At 35.6% G+C, this 22,570-nt stretch overlaps 2 protein-coding genes across 4 annotated transcripts; one reads left to right on the top strand and one right to left on the bottom strand.

Moving 5' to 3' along the window:
- The first annotated feature begins 91 nt into the window (after positions 1–91).
- On the top strand, positions 92–16,712 carry LOC101742775 (ubiquitin-conjugating enzyme E2 W). Of its 3 annotated transcripts, XM_004924099.5 has the most exons (8): positions 297–369; positions 2,592–2,723; positions 3,260–3,639; positions 3,933–4,024; positions 4,315–4,417; positions 10,541–10,696; positions 12,455–12,530; positions 13,205–16,712. In XM_004924099.5, the coding sequence occupies exons 3-8, from the start codon at positions 3,616–3,618 to the stop codon at positions 13,216–13,218; spliced, it is 465 nt and encodes a 154-aa protein (XP_004924156.1). In that variant the 5' UTR covers positions 297–369; positions 2,592–2,723; positions 3,260–3,615; the 3' UTR covers positions 13,219–16,712. The 3 variants fall into 3 exon arrangements, with proteins under 3 accessions (XP_062527051.1, XP_062527052.1, XP_004924156.1); XM_062671068.1 differs by lacking the exon at positions 3,260–3,639 and having other exon boundaries at positions 295–347; XM_062671067.1 differs by lacking the exons at positions 2,592–2,723; positions 3,260–3,639 and having other exon boundaries at positions 92–347.
- On the bottom strand, positions 16,700–22,556 carry LOC101743017 (putative inositol monophosphatase 3). Its single transcript, XM_004924100.5, has 3 exons — positions 21,955–22,556; positions 21,259–21,407; positions 16,700–21,030 (listed from the first exon to the last, which is right to left on the bottom strand). Exons 1-3 carry the CDS (start codon positions 22,454–22,456, stop codon positions 20,656–20,658), a joined length of 1,026 nt encoding a protein of 341 aa, XP_004924157.1. The 5' UTR covers positions 22,457–22,556; the 3' UTR covers positions 16,700–20,655.
- Positions 22,557–22,570: the final 14 nt, after the last annotated feature.

Genomic DNA, 22,570 nt, shown 5'->3' with positions numbered 1-22,570 from the left:
AAGCTATACTTTATTTATTTTAAATTTTCTATTCTAAAGCCCTTGGTGGGGACTCAAAACTAGTCAAAACTGTCAAACTAGACATGTGTAAGTAATGCGAGTGATATTACTCGGGTAATATTACTCTACGATGTAATGCAACATCACACATTACGCGAAGGAAACAAACATCACACCATCACCCAACATGTTTCTTTCTTTGTCGTGTAATGTTGCTTAATACACGAACGGAACCGAGCGAGCGAGACAGACCGATCGACGCAAAATAAATGAGCAAGCGACACGGAATTATTCCTAGTGATTTGGAACCGTATGTCCTGGCCGCTAGGTACATTTTTATACCTATGGTACGTCTGAATTTTAATATAGGTATTTGTGTTTATATTTTTCATGCGGCCAGCCGGTAGTTTCCCGCAAGTACTTACTTAATTTTTTATTCGCAACTTATGTAAAATCGCTAGTCGCTCGTAATTGTTTAGTAATATTTCATATTAATTTTTGTGTTTGATTTGAATTACTTAAGCACTTGTTTGAAGATAGTTTTATTATTTGTTTTAATGCGTGTTTAATAAGTGAAAGAAATAACGGCGTCTAAATGAAAGTACAGTCCTCCTTGGATGCACTTTGAGGATATCGCGCCGAAACAATGCATCTACTGCTCTCGTATATTAACATTATTGTGGAGCTCAATTTGCAGTCTAAGTCGCCATATGAAATCCGTTCATCCCACAATAAATTATATTAAGTAAAAAATAAAATTATTATATTATTAAGTAAGTCAATCTCTGTCAAGTAATATAACAGTGTATTACAATACAAAGTTCATACTTTGTATTGTAATACACTACTGTAATGACACACCCGAATCATTACCTAAGTGATGTGTATCAACACATCACTTAGGTAATGATTCGGGTGTATAGATAAAATGTATTCGTCGTCACAGTATCTATTGAACGCACCGAGTAATGTTAAGAGTGATGTGTAATGTTTTCGAGTAATATCACCTGTCTGTAAAAGTGATGTCATATCACATTACATTGGGAAGTGATGTTTTGCGCAAGTCTATGTCAAACCCATAAATAATCATACATAAACAAATATGGAATGTATCGTCTCTGGTCATAAATCACGCTATGGGTGCGTTCCAATGAGGGTTCACAACGATCACGCTCACGACCGCAATTTTTCCCATCCCACTTGCTTGTGAGCGTTACTGTCGTAAACTCAAGTGGAATTGATTATAGAGCGTTTTAAGTGTGGAGGTAAATAATACAAACGGCGAGTTAATAAAAAGATTTAAGGTTAGGTTATAATCTGTAAGCCTTCAAAATAAATATAATGAATTATTGCTTAAATCGATTTATATTAAAAAAATGTATAATTTATTTTTTTATATTTAATATTAATGGTGTATTTAATTAATTTACGTTCAAATGTAATTAAAATGTCTTTTGCAGCGGCACTTGAATATTTGGTAAGAGGTCGCAATAATGCTCCAGATAGTATTTCTTTCGGCATGAAATAACGTAAGCTTAACGGTCGCCATTTTTGATGCTTTGAGTTTTGAAAACGCCGCTAATTTTCTCAACAATCACTTCGACCCACCTTTTTAGATGGGTCGTCGTGAGCTTCGCATGAGCGTAAGTCATGACGTCATAAGAGACGTTTTCGCCGCGACCACAACGACCGCGGTCGTTGTGTTACGACTAAAGGAGTATTTTGATCATCGTGGGCGCTTTGTGGAACGCATCCTATGGTGTCAAATATTTATACCATAGATCTGTGCTGTACTGTATCCATGGAGTTAATAAGTACCAGTGTATCTTAATATCACAGATCTAGAATGAGCACACGGTCCGTACACATAATATAGCAAAAATGTCTAGCAACCATTTATTACGACTTAATAGTAATACAGATTATTTTATTATTTTATTTGTGCATAAGAAGTAAAAAGGGACCCATCGTTTTTTTACATACGTAATTAATTGTTTGCCAAATATTTATGTGTGCGTTCAAAAATTTATTTTGTGTAAAGTAAGAAAAATGTATATCAAGCTACGATACGCCTGGATTGTTCTGCCTTAATGGGAAGCGATATTTAGTGCAACTAATCTTTAACACGACATTCATTGACCGTTAGGCGATACGTCAGGGCAGCTAGTATAATATAAATATAGGATACTTTATAACACTTAGGATACTTTTACTGGTGGTGAGTCCGCACGGGTAGGTACCACCACCCCGTCTATTTCTACCGTGAAGCAGTTATGCGTTTTGGTTTGAATAGTGGGGCAGCCGTTGCTACTATAATGAGACCTTAGAACTTATATTTCAAGGTGGGTGGTGCATTTACGTTGTAAATGTCTATAGGCTCCAGTAACCACTTAACACCAGGTGGGCTGTAAGCTCGTCTACCCATTTAAGCAATAAAAAATAAAATAAGCGAAGTAAATTGTCCCTTAGAAATAAGGTGACACTCTAAAAAGCTTGCATACGCCCGTCATGACCTATGCAAGTGTAGTGTTTGCTCACGCTACCCGCACAAACTTGAAACCCCTTCAAACTATTCAATCCTGTTTTTGCAGGATAGCCATCGGAGCCCCGTGGTTCATCAGGAACGACGACCTGGACCTAGAGTACATCAATAAGTATCTACAGTCGGCATCAATGGCATTTCGATAAATCGGCACGACAGAACCCTCTCGTTGTGACCGCCGGTAACTATACAAAGCCGATCCTGCGGCCCAATAGTAAACAGTCGACGTCGCCCAAAACACATAATCTCGGATCTCCCCAATCCATTTACGGTGCTTTTAGATACTCCAAGCACCGGTCTTCGTTCCCGTCGAACCCGTCGCTTGCGACGAAGGGCTCGGCAAGTAAATTGACCCAATGACACAGCCCACTGAGTTTCTCGCCGGATCTTCTCAGTGGGTCGCATATCTGATCCGGTGGTAGATTCTGCGAAGCACGGCTCTTGCTACGGGTCGTGTTAGCAGCATCGTCAGGTTTGAGCCCCGTGAGCACACCTAATAGCCCGGCGACGCGACGCTGACATGGTGTCTCTAGATCATCAGCTTAGGTAGGAAAAAAAACCTGCAAATAACTATTTGTGACTTTAAGTTCTTTGCGATACTCCGAAATGCATTACGCACACTGCATCTTCGGCCACCGCCACCACCTTAAGCCGGATTTCCAAGAGAAACCTCCTGTAAAGTCTGAAACAGGGCATAAGACCTATATCTATTTCCAGCTTGACGGTGGCAGATGCTGCGACAGTCCTCGTTGGAACTACAATGATAGCATTTCATCGACCCTAAGCTTCCGACGCGAATAAGTTATTAGTCATCCACCTCCGAGGACTGCTAAGGCAGAGGCTTACATAAATTTATATAAATAACTATGTACCTACGTTTTAAAGGGTTAAGTAGGTACTAAACTAATATAAAAATTTAGATAAAAAATACATAAACTTGGCTTTGAATTATCGAATAAAAATATAGAGCCTACATACATATCTAACCAGATTACCCTACTCTTTGGTTCAACCCTTCGAAGTGCAATTATGATTTTTTATTATAGCAACTTCATACGTCTAATTTCATTACAATGGCGGCTCTGTCTCCGTCCGAGGTGCGTAAAAATTATTAAGATTGAAACTGTTTGTTTACAAATTTATAGCCAATAATGTTTTAAATCAGTTCTGCATAGAACAAAAGACGTTATTATATATTTTGCGGTATATGACTATTGTATAACAAGTACAAATATGTGAAATTCCTGGTTCACCAATTTACTACAATATTTTTGGTGATCAGAATGTTTTGTTATAAACGATTTCGTTCAAAATGATCTCCTTAATTAACTACGAAGCAGGTCGATGTTATAAACCGGTAAATATGTACTATACATCTGTAAATTCACAGCGGCGTCTTCAAAAAGAACTTATGTCATTGATGAAAGAACCACCTCCAGGAGTCACCGTAGACGGAGATCAGGCCAGTCAAAATCTAACACTGTGAGTTGGTTTTATTACGTTACATCGAAAGTTAAATTTAAAGTTCTTACCAAAAATTAAACTAGGATATTTATTAGTGAAATTATAAAGGTAAACCTTTTTTTTTAAAAGTGTTAAGTATTGAAATTTTACGAAGTTAAACTTTTAATAAAATATCAAATTGGTTAGATGTGTTGGAAAGTTTTGAATTTTTTCTAATTTGCATTCTTATAAAGATTATTGCTAACAAAAATAATTACTTAAAAAAATCCAGTTCACACCTCTTGTAACTGACCAACTTGTAATGACAGATGGACAGTACACATGGAAGGCGTACCTGGAACATTATATGAAGGCGAAAAGTTCGTGTTGCAGTTCAAATTCACAAACAAATACCCCTTTGATTCCCCTGAAGTGAGTACATTTTATTAAATTGTTAATGCAAGTTGATCTCTTAAGTAAATTATTTAGTGATAGGATTAACTGATATTAATGTGTATGATTAACCTGCCAAAATATATCAGATGGATCAAATTTATCATGTATGTGAACAAAGTTTGAGACAATTTTACGGGTAGTGGGGTGTATTACCATCAAATCTATTTCTGCTGATGCTCTAGAAGGGCTTGTAGCTCTTTGGTCTTAAATTGGTTATTAGAGTCCATAGAAATAGTATGAGGCTGCTACCCACCTTTAGACATCAGGTGGAATCCCCAATATTATTGTATAATGGCTATCCATATTTTGGATCCCTATCTGGAATGCACAACTGCTTTATTATATGATGCTGGTAAATATATACATCCATACATTTATAATATTATAAATGTGAAAGTGTGTTTGAAAGTGTCTTTTCACCTCAAAACAAAGTAATGGATCGATATGGTATTTTTTCAAATGATAGTGTAGGGTCCGGAGAGTAATATAGGCTAACTGTTATCTCGAAAATGAATCATTCCCGTGGGAAACTACATGGACATTATGTATATAAACAACTTTGAAAGACTGAAAACAACACTTCAGTGTTAAAGTCGAATGGTGTTAAATAATGTAATTATTAACAATCATTCATGAAATAAAATAGTCTGGCAACAAAAATATTTGATTTTTAAAATCAGTTAAGTTTTTCGTTTTTTCACATTCTAGTTTTACATATACAGAACTTTAGTGCACATTATTTTTGCTGTTATTTTATCTTTTTCTATTTGTTCTAGATAGGCATATCTAGACGAGCTATCCCCCCTCCTAACATAAAGCAGTCATTAGATATCAGTTACACATTGTAGATTTTACTAATGCACCTTCGCACTGTACTTTCAGTGGTATTAAATTTTTACGTGAGCCATTAATAGGTAGGTTTGTGATGCCCACCATATCATTTTTGCAGCATACAATTTTAATATGTTCAGAATAATTTAGTGGAAACAAAAATCAACTTCAGTTCATAAATATTAAATAATAAAACTTATTATAAAAAAAATGAAAGAATCTTATATGCATTGCATTAAAAAAAACCAATATCTTATTCATATTCAAATTGATAATACTTCTGACAATGCATTATCTGACTGATTAGATTATATTGTATTGGTGTTAGGTACATGACACACTTTCGTTATTATTAGTATTTTATATATTTATTACTAGTACTATTAACTGTCAATCTAAATGAATGTATACAAGATAAGAGAAGTTTAAAAAAAAACTTTATCTAGAAAAAAAATCATGTTTAATCAACAAGAACCCAAAATGTAAATATTGAATTACCAATTAGTGCAGTAGTTGACGCCTCTGACCGAGATTTGTGTATTGAATTCCGTCATCAAACATATGGAATATCAAACCCAATCCTGGTATTTAATTATTTTGTTAGGGGGTAGGAGAGACCAAATAGTTATCTGCTATATAATATTTATTACTGCTACAGATGAAACATAAATATGTCCTTACAGATTTCCTTTAGATTGCTTTCCTGTTTAATTCTCCAACCAATTGAGAATGCTAATGACAGAGTTAGTGGCCGCAAAAGACATTATAATTTACACTTTCAAGGACACGTAAATTTAATATGGGCATATTAAAGATTATTCGCAATCTTCTTAATAAAGACTATCTCACAATTGTACGCCTCCAGCTACAAAAGCAATGATGGCAGATCAATGTTGCGATAGCTTGTTACATCATATTAATTATTGCTTTAAGTTAACTAGTGAGTGAATACGAAAGTTCTCAAACTCCGCTCGTTATTTTCAATGTATTTAAATTTAGCCACAAGTGGATCCGTGTTAGTAAATTGGTCGCACGCATGTCAATGGCTTAATTAAGCCGTGTTCGCTATCTAGCACGAGCCGTGAACATGCCGAGAGTTTGCTCACACTATAGTATCAGTGTGCATAATTGACAACTTGTTTAATAGGACATTGACATTTTTCTACTTTTTCATAATATTAGAAACATAAGTTCTTCTTAGAAACATAAGTTCTTTTTTTTCCTACTTGAGTTGATAGCCTTAAGAGGCTATGTCTGTAACCCTAACGTGTAAATGAGTTCTCGGGGATCAAACCTGGAGGCGTTGCTAAACGCTGGCCCTAGCAAGAGCCGTGCTTTGCAGAATCTACCATCGGATCAGAAACGCGAACGACTGAGAAAATCCGGCGAGAAACTGAGTGGGTGTCTATGGGTTAATTTACTCGCCGAGCCTTTCGTCGCAAGCAACATGTTCGACGAGAACGGTGACCGGTGCTTGGGGTACCCAAAAGCACCGCTAGCGGATCGGGAAATAAGATCGCGAGGCGACCGTTTTTTTAATATTTTTTTTCTGGGGCTGCTTAGAAGCTGTTTGTCAAAAAATTGTTATTTAAAGACTTTGTGATTGAAAACTATAGCGATGTAAAGTTTAATATTCGGCAAACATCAAACTTTCCGTTACTCACTACAATGTGTAGGTACATGAAAACTTTTGTTATCTCATCTAATCTCGCCATACTTGCACGAATCATTCGCACTTCCAGCTATTCGATCCAGTAAAGTATAATAATATGTTGTAGATGCTTACATGTAGATTTTAACATATCAAAACAATCTAATCAAAAATGAATCATTCGAATTACGGGACATCGGAAATTCAATTATATTATATTTCGCCGAGTTTAATTTACTCGGCGAAATAGGAATATAATATAATTGAATTAGACACATCCCCACTGAGTTTTTCGACGGATCTTCTCAGTCGGTCCCGTTTCCGATCCTTTGGTAGATTTTGCGAAGCACTGCTCTTGCTAGGGTTCGTATTAGCAACGACGTCAGGTTTGAGCCCCGTGAGCTCACCTAATTGTTAGGTTACCCTGGCATAGTCTCTTAAAGCTATAAGCTTAAATAAAAAACTTAGAAAAAAATAAATTATTGACATTGTTAATAACCTTACACATAGGTATAATATAAAACAGCGTCTTTGTTTATCATCCTTCACCAAGGAATAGTGATTGCAATTCAATACGCAGTGCCAAATAATGTGGTCACGGAAGTAATTCGACGCGATCAGAATTTAATTTCTCAGTGTTTTTTTTATTATGTTGTTGTTTTGCTTGTTTCCGCTCCGTCTAAAATTGTAACTAAACGGTTTGTACACGTAAACTGCGTATTTTAATTTAATTAAAACTAGTATGTATAAAAGTGGTGCAAGGTCATCAAACACTGATCGAAACAATACGAAGTACAAGCCGTATGTATGTCGGACGGTCAATTGTAATTTTTATCGATATAGTGTGAAGATTCCGTGTGAAATTATCGACTATAGGCCCTCATTGTTTTGCCTTCGTTTCGAAGACAATAGTTTGCAGATTTTTTTTATTGCTCAGGCGGTTGGACTAGCTCACGGCCAATCTGGTGTTAAGTGGTTACCGGAGCTCATTGACATATACAACATAAATACCGCTACCTACCATGAGATATGAGTTCTAAGGTCTCAAGTATAATTACAACGGCTGCCCCACCCTTCAAATCAAAACGCATTACTGCTTCACGGCAAAAAATAGTCAGGCTGGTGGTACTTACCCGCGCGGACTCACAAGACCTCCTACCACCAGCTCCCAATGTTCTATCACGAAGCTTGTCGAACCCGACTTCCTGTCGAGATCTACCTACTATGATACCGTTCAACTTTAACATGTTCTCAAGGATACGGCTATACGACAGTTAGTCTCTCCCTTTATCTACAATCTAATTAAACTTTATCAATCATTACCCCAACATCGTCATTGCAATCGTCGCAGTTGTAATAGCAATGTCGCAACGCGTCTTTTGTTTTGTTATCACTTGAAGCGGCAATCACAAACCCGATATAAAGAGACAATTAAGTATTACCGACAAAGTTTTTATCAATAACAGACTAGAACATTAACCGTGATTATTACCAAAATTCCCAATCACTGAGAAGAGATTACGGATTTGTTTTACAATTATTATTTTTACCCTACTTTGTCGCTGATAGCCTAAGGGGCTATTCCCGATTCTCGCGGACGGGTAGGTGAGCTCACGGGGTCAACCTAAGAGAATTTGCTAACACTAGCCCTAGCAAGAGCAGTGCTTCACAGAATCTACCACCGGATCGGAATTGCAATCCGCTGAGAAGATCCGGCGAGAAACTCAATGGGTTGTGTCTACGGGTTAGTTCGCACGTCGAAAACTTCGTCGTAATCGTAGGCGTAGATTGGTGCTTGAAGAGCCTAAAATCGCTGCGAGTGAATCCGGGGGATCCGAAAAGACATGTTTCGTGTGACGGTGGCTTTGCGTTGCCCCGTCGTGGTTCGATATGTAATTAGCGGCGGCCGCGATAAGGGTTCGTAAACTTTAAAGGTCACAACTCATTATAAACTTGGCTCTGGAGCAAAAAAAGGGTTAAAAATTTGCTTTTGACAAATAATACTATATAAAGCATTGTTAGAGACCCGATTTACCTCTTTTTAGGACCTTTTGAGTCCGCACGGGTAAGTATCACCGTCCTGCCTGTTTCTGCCGTGAAACAGTAATGCGTTTCGGTGTGAAGGATGGGACAGCCGTTGTAAGCTATACTGAGACCTTAGAACTTATATCTCAAGGTGGTTGTAGATGTCTATGGGCTCCAGTAACCGCTTAACACCAAGTGGACTAAGCTTCTCCACACATCTAAGAAATAAATAAAAAATGTTCAAGGTGAAGATGAATCGATGAGTCGTTAAAAGGAAAAGCATCAATATGTTACACGGCAACCGTAATTGCCACTGTTTGAATAGAACAATAATTTTTTTTTTTAATGTCTACGCTTGAAGTTACAACGTTCCTGGAAATCTACTTATAGACCAAAATCGATATGAAAAATGATACGTCATTCTAGGTGCAACATGCCTTTCCACTACTTATCAAACTTCGATTGTATTATTTGTTTAGAGATACAACAGGCCGCGACATAGGAAACATTTTCTAACCAGTGAGCGAATAACCTCTGTAGATAGAAGACGCGACGATTCGGAATTTAGACCTAAGCAAGATTATCTTGAAATTGTCGTTAGTAGGATTTAGGCTTAATATTTATCTCGTCTGTGTTATAGCAACCCCTAGAAAGGTTTAATTTTTGTCAGAAGAGCCAATTTCTTAATGACAAAATATTTCACGCTTATATTATTTACGCAATACATATTTTACTTCAGTTTCGAAAGGAAAATAAAGTCACATATAAGTGCAATTAAAATTACTTATACGGTTTCATATCACGTTTTTCACTGTTATTATATTATTATTGCTGACGTTTGCGATACTTTACAGTTTTCGTGGTCAAGGGCGAATGATTTGACGGACGGTAGATTGAACCATAAAATTATTATCTGTGACGGGCGAAAGCCAAACGAAATACTCAATATCTTAATATTATGAAAGCTTATCACTAGAATCACAACTTATAGATATTAGAACAGGCACTGCTGAACGAAATTCAGAGGCGATAGAATTAAATTATATTTAATTTTCCCCCCAAAATAGATGGTCATAGATAGTGATTAAAAATATATTATCATAGAAGCGCCATTGTATTTATTAGAGATTCATTTAATATGTTAATCGTTTTTTTTTAATCTATTTCAAGATAAAACAAGATTATGAATCATAATGATAATAAAATATTTTCACATCGTTTCGATTAAATATATGACAACAGGGGCGTGGCTATTGTTTCTTGCTAAATAAGGAACGGTGTTTATATTTATCTTAAGCGTCCGTGGCCTTATAAGCTACTACGTCCGTTAATTATAGAGAAATGCAACAACTGCAGGCTATAGTCCGAATAAAAAAATGAAAGTATAAGCAAATAAATATTTTTTCCAAAGGCTTACAAAATTTTCAATTTGATTTTTGAACGCTCTTAATAGATTCAACAGAAATCACTAAATTGAAATTGGGACAGGTCAGCTGGTGTTGCCAAAAAAATATTCTAAAAAAAAACTTCCAAATTAGTAGAAAAAATAATCGATGTCGCATAATTGAAAACGAAATTTTGCGTATGTACAGGTAACGTTCATAGGCAACAACATTCCCGTTCACCCGCACGTGTACTCGAACGGGCACATCTGCCTTTCGATCCTCACCGACGACTGGTCGCCGGCGCTGTCGGTGCAATCAGTCTGCCTCTCGATCGTGTCGATGCTCAGTAGCTGTAAGGAAAAGGTATTATGATCTATTTTAATAACGGACCTTGACGCAATCTCTGAATAAGAAGATAGTGTAAACTTAAGAAGCGAGTTATTTTAATGCATCTAGATGTTTATCCAGTAAAATAACTCTGAATAAGAAAGTAGTATATAGGACATGGGCCATTTTCGACCCAGCTACTCGTGCTCTCAAGGACATTAGTGAAATATCTATAGAAAAAAACATTTCATTTTTACATACTTATTATAAAATTTAAGGGCATTTTAATGGTGGGTTAATTAAAATCATAAATAAAAAGAAATCAGCATGACTAATCTACATTGATAATATTGAAGGAGTTGCCATGGGTAAAATATATTATTTATATTTTAAACAATTCACATTAAATATTCTTAAAAAAACATTATAATGCAAAAAACTAGCAAAATATATTAACATATTTAATTAATAGATTTTAAAATTAATATAAAATATTATATCTAAACAAAAATCTATTTTTATACTTTTAAATCCGTGAATAAATCATTAAAAATTACATTGATGAACAATTATTGATCTTTAACAAAAAAAAAACTACGCTGTCCTTGAACTTCGTTTAGTGGGCCGTGCAAAGTATGGAGAGTGGCCCATGTCCTTTAAGAAGCGAGTTATTTTAATGCATTTGCCCAGTAAAAAAAACTTAAGAAAAAAGAATAAACACTACTACGTCTGTTCAATGCGAATTCTAAACTCGAACACTCGTTTGATGCGAAAATAATCGGGACATCTTCTCCAAAAACTTTAACATTTATAATTCGGAACACTATTAAAATTAGTCCACTGTCATTCGCATAATGACGTCCTCGACTATGGCCCATAATATCAATCGTAGTTTAAACTAATATCGAAGTTTTAAACGATCACTGAAGATCAACTCGTAATTTAAATCAGTGTTAAACTCACCTCCGTAGCTTAAATTATCTCAAAGCTTAAACCGTGCGTTGGGTTTAAACGGTTCTTTTCAAAATGGCCAAATATTTCGCATAAATCATGATTGATATTATGGACCTAAGTGCATTAATAATTATACGTCACTTTTCAGCTTTCCCTGTTATAAAAAGCTATGCAAATGATGAATATTTTGTTTTCGTTGTGTCGTCTTGAAAAGAGTGGTACAGTCGTTAATATCTACAATTGAGACTACAATTCACCTTGTAATTTCAATAGGAAATTCCAGTAAACACATAACTCCGGGATAGCTTGGAGTTCATTCAACCGTCTGTGCAATTAAAAGAAATCCTTTCGCTAATTATTGCACTCGACGACAGCTGATCTTATTGGTGTTAAGTGGTTACAGACATCACAACCTGAGTGCGGAGAACCACTATGAGACACGGCGTGGAAGCAACATTTAGATTTAGACCATTGGAACTTTAGAATTATAGAGACCTATTTCGAAATTTCTGGATATCGACTTTAATTCAAAAATTGATCTAGAACGACCTTTTTCAGCGACTGTTAATAATCAAATTACCAAAAGTAGCTTATAAAGGGACACGCTTATCTATCGGTCTCTTTCACTACGTTCCCCTCCTCTACGTCTTTTCGGTTTGAAAACTTTATTCGATGTTTTCCAAAAAATACATATTTTGAGTTGGGTCTCTATAATTTTAAAGGTGCGATTTATATTGTGTGACAGCTGTACCACTCTTGAACCCGGAACCCATCGATTCGCTTCATAACAGAAGTAATTTTTAGTCATTAAATATATAAAATCCAATTTTAACATTCCAGAGACGACCGCCTGATAATTCGTTCTACGTTAAAACCTGTAATAAAAATCCTAAGAAAACAAAATGGTGGTATCATGGTGAGTGAAGCAAGATTTTATTTTTCATTGTCCATTCGTATCATATATTGCAACATCAAACCGTCTTTATCTTAAGACTTGAAGTCATTTACATTAGAGATATCCAGATACCAGCATCGAATTTCACCACACCGATATTAATGAGTGATCGTGATGTGAAAATTTGAAATGGTTTTAAAACATATTTCGTGGGTAGAACAAAAAAAACATGAATATAAATAAAATTAATAAGAGCTTAAAACCCGTGCATAACTCATATTATACATTAAAAAAAAGTAGCAATCGAACGGAGACATTTAACCCCATATCTACTTTATGTAATACTATCAAAATTATTCCGCTTTTTTCACCCACCACAATTACCCACTAAATTATAAATTCAAAAGTATATTTAATAAAGATGGGCGCGAAAATACGAGAATGACAATACTAAATTCAAATGTTGTTTTTTTTTATTGCGTTTCGACAAAAAGTAAAATCAAAAAAACTAAGGAGTCATTAAAATTGCATAAATTTAATATAATGAATTTATTCTGTACTTTTTGCGCTTCGATAAGACGATACGAACGGTATCTATGAAAATACAATGAATATTAGATACCGCTCACCTCGACAAGTAGCGCCGAGATCTGACGCAGCGAAGCCATCATTGACCGCTCTCTCAATTATTCCAGATGATTCGGTGTAGCAAGCCATGCGGTTCATTCTATCGAACATGGATGATTAAATCTCAGTATGTGATAAGTGTTATAATAATGAGGATGTACGGTGCGCGAACGAGTCCGGGACGGGGCGCGTCGAACGACGGACTTATTGTCCTCAACAAGGATCAAAATGTCCGTCACAAACGCGATCATATCGCACATACAGAGCTATAATGTCACTTATGCGATTCTTGCCTGAGAAAATCAATTTTTTTTATAGTTATTAGTGAGACGTTTGCTTTTACTGATACTCTTCCCCCTGAAGCTCTTCCCCAACTTACGCAATAAAAAAAAAAATCTTTAGTAGAGAAGAACTTATATAACAGTAATAAAATGTTGATTTTTCAAATTCTTCTCCTGAAAAATTACATAATTTGCATAAGTGATGTTATAGCACTGTATGTGCGATATTAGCTGATCGTTTAAAATTCATAAACGTTGATTTGCACGGGACGAAATTCGGAGCGGGCTGAGGAACGTTGTTGTCCAGAGCTAACGAAGGCGACGCGAATTTAGTGATGTACAGGCGACAGCGATAATGGCACGACAGACTTGCGGACAGACAACGTCCCCTCGTGCGATGGAAGCTGATTCTCGTTGTCCGTGAACGAAGTCAAAATTGAGATTAAGTATGGTGTGGTTGTAATATGTAATTAAATTGTATAATATTAATGTGTCTCGTTGATAAGTTTTAATTTATCCTGTAAAAAAAAAACATTTGCAAAATTATGATTGTTTCTTGTGATTAAAAGGCTCGACGCTGGGGCCGGCTCGAGTCGACCGGTGTTGTCAGAGCAAAATATTCGGTGGCTGTAGTAGTAGCATTTCGTTTGAGTAGCGCAGATTCAACTCAAGTTTTTTTTTTGTTATTTTACATTTAATATGTTTTTTTTTTATATATTTATTTTCATAATTTATGTTTATAAAAAATTAAATCGTATTCGGCATACAATGATAAATGAAAATGCTACTGTTTGTTCATACGACATACTCTTGTTTAATTAACTGTACATACAACTTACCTTTAGTTAATGTAATTATTCAAATCTTGTAAATTTTAGTTTATAAATAATCTTTAACGTTACGATTTATTATTTGATCCAAATGAACTTGCATCTGTTTCATCTTTTTACCTCGAACCGTCCAAATTAGTCAAGTTAATGAATGCTGATGATTTTCAATAAAGTCTGCACTAAAGAAGCATGCGAAGGAAACGGAAAATTTTCGAATCCGGATAAATCTTCAGTTTTGACTCACATTAATTTCAGCTCGATATAAAAGTCGAAAGTCTAGTTCACAGATCATTAAAGATAAAAGCCAAATTGAAGAAGACATTATTTATAACTTTTATTAATTTCAAAATCAAAACAATGAAATACATGTTCGTAAAATATTTTTTCTCGAAACTGAAATGAAACAACAAAATTAAGACAAGTAAAAGACACAACCTATTGTTCCCTTAGCCCTTTTCTTTAAACTGTGAATTTTTTAAATAACACTATACATTTCCGTTCTAAAGGTTCGGCATTTCAATCAGTAAACTAATGTAACAAGCGAACAACAAAAAAAATATTTAATTTATTAAATCAAATAAATTGTTACGCAAACTATCATTACCGCATTTTAATTGGACCGTAAAACAATAACCCACGAATACACTAGTAAAATGTAATTATGTATGATAATTGAATTGCTTTAGTTATGTTGTGGCGTGCCTTGTGTACCTCTCAATCAAATATTAAAAAACAAAAATCTCTGACATTTTTAATTCAGTACCAAACATTAAATGAGTTGGAAAGTCATTAGTTAAGAGCTTGAAAACATTTGTTTTTGCATCATACAATTATATGTTAATATTTTTGGATTTTATAAAAGCTTAATAAAAAAAAATGTTGTGGCCAACTTACTCATGCCTTGTGCCCATGTAGAGGGCGTATGCAATAGTTCACGAAAACGAAGACAACGCTGTTTTATTTTAGGTAATTTATGCAGGGGAGAAGTAAGGAGCACCGTCTTGTGTAGGGGACAAGTTGAAAGTGTTGACCTGTAATCATCAAGTTGTAGTTCGGAGATTCACCGACATAGCGCTAGTGTTGGAAGTGGAGTGCGGCAGTTTAAATCTCCACTTGCTACTGTAGCGCCACCTTAATTAGCTCCCTTTCAACGGACAGTTTTTAATACACTGAGACCTTACTTCTTACTTACCTCTACCCTCAACAAAATAGTTTAATGCAACTAAATACAAACACGCACGCGTCTCAAGTAACGTAACTGACTCACGTACTCACAAAATACACAAGTATTCATGCTCGTTGATGCCGCAATCGAGCACAATTACTGACTCGCCTTAGGGATTGGAATTGCTTTATCTATTAACTTTCTCTTTTTATTAAAAAAAATCTTGTAAATGTGCGAAAAAAACGTTTTAATTTTTATTTTTAAATTGGTAACCCTAAGGTTTGTCAGTGACTTGTAAAGAAATGAGAAAAGATCGATTGATGAACAGGATACGAGGACGGTGAACTGTTTTGTGCTTCTCTAGTTATGTTCAGATTTTGTTAAATGAATATTGTTAGTTTTTTTTGTCGAAGCAGTTGTCTCGCTTCCACAAACGGTCCATATACACAGCCTGTATATACGGAACGTGAGGTGTGTTCAGGAGCGCTCACGATTAGCAGCCTGACACCAATATTTTCATTGCTAATGGAACGAGTGATATGCGAGTTAAAATTATCGTCTGACTGACTAATTTGAAAACATAAACCAGCAAAGATTAATTACATTAAGCAATTTTAGACCAAAAATATTACGCAGTTTATTTTTTAATCCCTTTTACTCTTTTTCGTATATTTTTTTGCCATTTGTAAACTTAGGTTTATATAGAGAGCTACCAGACATTCATGTATTAGGTTGTTTATTTTAGTATAACAACACATTCCTGTAATAATATTGATTCACCGATTTTATTTGCCTTTTATGTATCAAAATAAACAAATGCTTAATTTATTTAAATAAACGTAATAGTCATAACACGTCTTATCACTTGATTTTACGGGAAGATTTAGAGAATGGGCAAACGAGCGTACGGCCCTCCTCTTGTTAAATTGTTACCAGACTCCAAGTGCCTATTTCTGCCGTGAAGCAGTAATGCGTTTCGGTTTGAAGGGTGGGGCAGCCGTTGTACTGTTAAACTGAGACATTTGAACTCGTGTATCAAGGTGGGGGCATTTACGTTGTATATGTCTATGGGCTCTGGTAATCACTGAACACTAGGTGAGCGATGAGCTGGTCCACCTAGCTAAGCAATAAAACAAAGGACGCTACAGTGTGATACTGCCTTGAGGCACGAGGTCTGCGGATTCTTCGAACCGAACCGCACAATTACTTCGCAGCAGTAAGAGAAAGGGTGGTCATTAGTACCGATATTTTAAGCTTTATTGAAAATTCATTAATAAAACCTTCATATGTTTCAATGTGATTTTTTTGTTTTATTTTATGTTATTCATATTGGAACCAATGGAAACAAAAGAATTGACGCTTGCATTTTTGACCTGATTTAGAATAGATGCGATGGAATACAAAAATATGATCTATTTTTCTATCTTAAACTTATGGAAATTGAAAACAATAACTTTAATAAACTTAAACTAAATGATTAAAATTACTAAAAACTTTTTGTTTTGTACAAGTACCACTCAACGGTTAACTGTCCTATTTTTCTTAAAAATGTTTTTATCTACTTTAAGCTTATTATTACAAATATCATATATCTGATAGTACTAGTAAATTGGTAGGTATACATAAAATCGTTTTGAATAAAAAGTATGAAGTTCAATGGAGTTGACATTAAACTGATGATTCGTGACAAAAAAAAAACATGAATAATGAAAAAATAATAATTTAATTTATTCAGAGATAAATAAATTTACTTTATACTAGGCTGTTGTTAATTTTGTACATAATAAGAAAACACAATAGGTATTATAAATTTATGTATTTACAGCTAACATTTAATCTAAGTTCGAACTTTTTAAGATCTAATTACATTATACATTCACATTTTTAACACAACCAATGGCCAAAAGTAACGCAAATGACGATAAAAATACAATATATTTTTATCACAGATAATAAAGATATTTAGCGGAGCGCCAACTATATTAATTACAGCACAATATTATTATTACATCAACATAAATATTATAAACGTGAAAATTTGTATATTTCAATGTTTGTCAGTCTCAGTCGCTACAATAGTGCAACGGGTTTGAAAATAACAAAAGATCGTTTATAACCTGGATTAAATTAAAAATATTATATCACGCACATCCCTATTTGTTATCCCTCGCGAGTCTTTGAGGGGAATGTATGCGGGCAGGGCGGAAGCAGTCGCCGCCGGTCGATCACTGTGCTTTAATTAGTGAATGATTATTATCCTAATACCCGATCCTGCGGACCGAACGGTAAACAGTCGACGTCGCCCTTAACACGTCATTTCGGATCCTCCCAATCCACTAACGGTGCTTTTAGGTACCGCAAGCACCGGTCACAGTTTTCGTCGAACCCGTCGCTTGCGATGAAGGGTTCGGCGAGTTATAACCCACAGACAGTCTACTGAGTTGCTCGCCGAATCTTCTCAGCGGGTCGCGTTTCCGATCCGGCGATAGATTCTGCGAAGCACTGCTCTTGCTAGAGGTGGTATTAGCAACGTCGCCAGGTTTGAGCGCCATGAGGTCACCTTGTCGTACTCTGAATGAGATGATAGGTACTGGACCTATAGCCATTAGCCAGATTGGAGCGAAATTAGTATGAAAGCTATTTTTGTTTTCACTTTATGATATTGACAAAACATTTTCGTTACCGCCCGCTTACTAAAGGGCGCTAGAGTAATTATTACGCACGCGTTACATAGGCTGGAGACGCCTCTAGAAGTGAGTATAAAACCTAGAGCATACCACCATTCTCAAGTTTGCAAAAATACCCGGAATGAATGGAATCGAACAATTAGTAGGTACCTACCTACTTTACCTATCGAGATCGTTTCTAAAAAAATATTTAAGATGATACCCACTAATTTTTGATTTTAAAGGAATCTAGTATGTAACAAGCCTAGCATTTTTTTCTATTCACCCCCTATGCCGTTTCTATTAACCCAGTAATCATCATTCAGATAATTAAAACACATAAAATTATAAAATAACAATTAGACTCATTTGAAAATGATGTTAATATTTATTTCAGCCTTTTAAAAAAATGTAAACAATCGAATCCAAAGCTATGGATCGTGCGTGTTCACCCCGTTTTACGGTATATTACATACAGTGTTATTTTGAAATATTTTATTTTTATTTTGAATTATAACTCAATTAAGAACTTTATGCTGTCATTTTCAAGGAACAAAACAAATATCAAATTTAAATAACTATCACTTTATTAAAACAATCTGTACATTTTTTATTAGAATTAGAATCGATATAAAATTAGCAACCCTGATTCAAAATGATATTAAATTTAATACCGACATCACAAAATGAAGTTCAATATAATTTATTTCTCTATTACATTACAAATTCAGACTAGAGTCAAATGAAGGTATTTAAGTAATTGCAATAGTTTCCGAAACTGAGGTTTGGATTACCTTCATCTAATCAGAAAATAATAAAATATTCATGTACTCATCTAATTTCAGTTTTAATACGTTAACATTTTATTTAACCTATCAAATCAATCTTGAAGGCGAATAGAATGCGTGCGGGCTTCAATTAAAAGTTCGAAGATTAAAATATAGTTTTTTTTATTTATTTATTACAAAGACAAATGAACGAGCTCAACGTTCACCTGTGTGCATAGTTGCGGTTTTATTTAACGTTCTTGATAGCGTAAAAGTTAGCTCTAATTTGTATGGAGTTGGAACGTTTGCCTACGTTTGCCGCTAGGGGCGCTGTTCGATCGCTTATATATGGCTATCGAGAACGTAAAAAAACTCTCCCTTAGAAATAAGGTGACACTCTACAAAACTTGCATACGCCCCGTCATGACCTATGCAAGTGTAGTGTTCGCTCACGCGGCCCGCATACACTTAAAATCCTTCCAAATCATTCAATCCCGTTTTTGCAGGATAGCCGTCGGAGCCCCGTGGTTCGTCAGGAACGTCGACCTCCATGACGACCTGGACTTAGAGTCCATCAGTAAGTATATACAGTCGGCGTCCATGCGCCACTTCGATAAAGCGGCACGACACGAGAACCCTCTCATCGTGGCCGCCGGTAACTACATTCCCGATCCTGCGGACAGAATGGAAAGCAGTCGACGTCGCCCAAAACACGTCATCTCGGATCCTCCTGATCCACTAACGGTGCTTTTAGGTACTTCAAGCACCGGTCACCGTTCTCGTCGAACCCGTCGCTTGCGACGAAGGGCTCGACGAGTAAATTAACTCTCAGACACAGCCCACTGAGTTTCTCGCCGGATCTTCTCAGTGGGTCGCGTTTCCGATCCGGTGGTAGATTCTGCGAAGCACTGCTCTTGCTAGGGTTCGTGTTAGCAACATCGTCAGGTTTGAGCCCCGTGAGCTCACCTACTAAAGTTAGGGTTACGCTGACATAGCCGCTAGGGCTATCAGCTTAGGTAGGAAAAAAAAAAAAAAAAAAAAAAAAAAACGCAACTGTGCACACTGGATTTGAGTTGTCACCGGAGACTATAGCTATACCTATACCTACCTTACACATGAGATTCAGATATCAATAATATAGTATATAGGTATAGTCATTACAATTTTTATTGCATAGATAAGTAGACGAGCTCACCGCCAACCTAGTGTTACTGGAGCCAATGAATATTTAAATATAAGTGCCGCCACTCACCTTAAGACAAGAGTTCAAAGTATCAGTTTTACAGTAAAACAGTAACTATACTGAGATCTTAGAACTTATATCTCAAGGTGGGTGGCGCATTTAAGTTGTAAATCTCTATGGGCTCCAATAACCACTAAACACCAGGTGGGCTGTGAGCTTGTCCACCCATCTAAGCCACATACCCACAGCAAACACCCTTCAATCTGAAATGCATTACTGCTCCACAGCAAAAGTAGTCGAGCTGGCGGTAGCCTACTACCGATTTGGTATGTATGGTTAGTAAAATGATGGTAGGCTGCCTACCCTTGAGGGCTCACAAGACACCTTTTAATTAGTAAAATGACCGCTCAACCTATTTTATTATTTGGTTTTACCTGAATGTTTTAAGAGGTTAAGGTATCCACTTTTCAGTTTCTGGACCAGTTGCGATACACCCTAGTCTCCAAAATTAATTTACAACACACCTACAACATTTTTTCACTAACCCATAAAATTGTTTAAGTCACAACTTCACTTAACTGACTTCAAAGTTCCATTAATTAATTAGTCCTTGAGTTTTCTTCCCTTTCAATGCATGGAGTGAATTATTGAAGGCATTTTCTTCAAGTAATAATCATGATCATACCTTGTAACTAAAATACCATCAGTCACTGCAACATGGCCATCTGCTGAATAATCAATGTTATCACCTTTCATTGTGGTCATTTTGCCATCAACGGCTTTTAGAATGGCATCTCCAGCACAAATATCCCACTTCTTAATAGTAGTTACATGAAGATAAAGATCGTAAGTGCCATTCACAACTTCCATTACCTTGAATCCTGCTCCAGCAGCTTTGGAAACATTGGACTTGTCTCCAAAAGCACTTTTGGCTACAGTGGCAACTTTTCCAGGATGTGATCGAGAAATTACCACTCTAGGATGTTCCCTGTTTTCTTCTTTCTGTAGAAAATTCATAGTGTCATAAAATTTGCGTTCAAAATAATTATTGCATCAGAATATTTTGAGTGAATTAAGTAATCATCTTATTACTAATTTTCGAACACACATCCCTAATCGAAATTTTGTTTTTGGGATAAAACTGTCAAATTTTAGTGTTAATTTTGCAATTCACAAATAAGCTTATAACATTCTTTAATTTATGTGTTCAAAGTGAAAAATGCAACTTACATGCGGTACAAGTGGCATATTAGCTGATGTTTTCTTAGTATACCATGCCCAATATGTTTGCTGTGTGAATGGATAATGGATGACTCCTATTATTGGCACTCCTCTTATAGCAACACATACCATTGTTGTAACATATTGGTACAGTTTCTCTGAAACAATTTAGATTTGCTTCGTGGTAGGCACATTGGGAAGATAAACAGATGTACTGATATATATATATATATATATATATATATATATATCTATCAGTACATCTGTTTATCTTCCCAATATATATATATATATATATCAATCTTTATTCACACATCCTACAACTAGTAATCTATCTATTAAGTAAATAAGCACATCACTTAAGAACAGCTGGACTAATTTGTAATTACAGAAATTTTTATGTCACCAGATGTGTTTTGATGTCTATGGAATGTGACAACTGCATAGCACCAGGTTGTACCATGAGATCATTCTCCAAACTGCAATAAAACCAATATATAAAACTGAAAAATTAATAACACCAAAGCCATCAAGAAGTTCAAATCATATAATATATGAACCTAAATTTTAAAATATTCTTATGAATAGTTTTTTTTGCCTAGAATACTAATATTCTTGAGGGATTTTCCTAGGTTCACCGTTCTCGTAGTGTAAGTGATCATTGCAAACCTACATTCAGCTCCATTAACTAACAATAAACAACACCTGTATACTCCTGGGTGGCATCTAATGGGTCGATCCAAACAACAACATCTTTAGCAAGCACAAGCTCATCAAGCATTTGCTCAATGTTCAGATTCCCGGGGATGTCGGGCTCCAAGTCGAAAGCAGGCACCTCCTCGCAGCTACTATCACTCTTCGAATGCTCCTCAGAGACCACATCGATATTATTAAAAGTGTGTTTTAAACCATAATACATAGCGCAATGCGATGCATAATCAACATCAGTTACAGGGTCGTTGGCGCCTTCCAAAGTTTTACCCTTACTCTTAACATTCAAAATATGATTTTTTCCGTCCAATACTTTCTTGCCTCCTCCTTCGGCGGCTAAGATAGCGGCTTTTAATAAACTCTTTAAATTAACTAAGTGACTCTTCTCTGTAGGATAGCTAGATGTTCCGGATCGCCAGTATATTATCAGAAATAATACAAAAGCCAATGTGAAACAAGCGAACTTGTTAATTCGTAATGTCCCACCGAGATTCATTGCAGTTTCGTAGCGCTTAAGTTAGAATGTTTATATGGTTTATAGTGCTTAAAAACGGAAGATTGCCTTTTATATTTGTAGTTAGGAAACTTATTTGGAACAACTCATTGGCAG

This window comes from Bombyx mori, chromosome 11 (assembly GCF_030269925.1).
Source record: "Bombyx mori chromosome 11, ASM3026992v2".
In the NCBI taxonomy this organism is placed as follows: Eukaryota; Metazoa; Arthropoda; class Insecta; order Lepidoptera; family Bombycidae; genus Bombyx; species Bombyx mori.
Note: the sequence above shows the minus strand (reverse complement) of the source record. Positions and strands in the feature narration are given on the sequence as shown.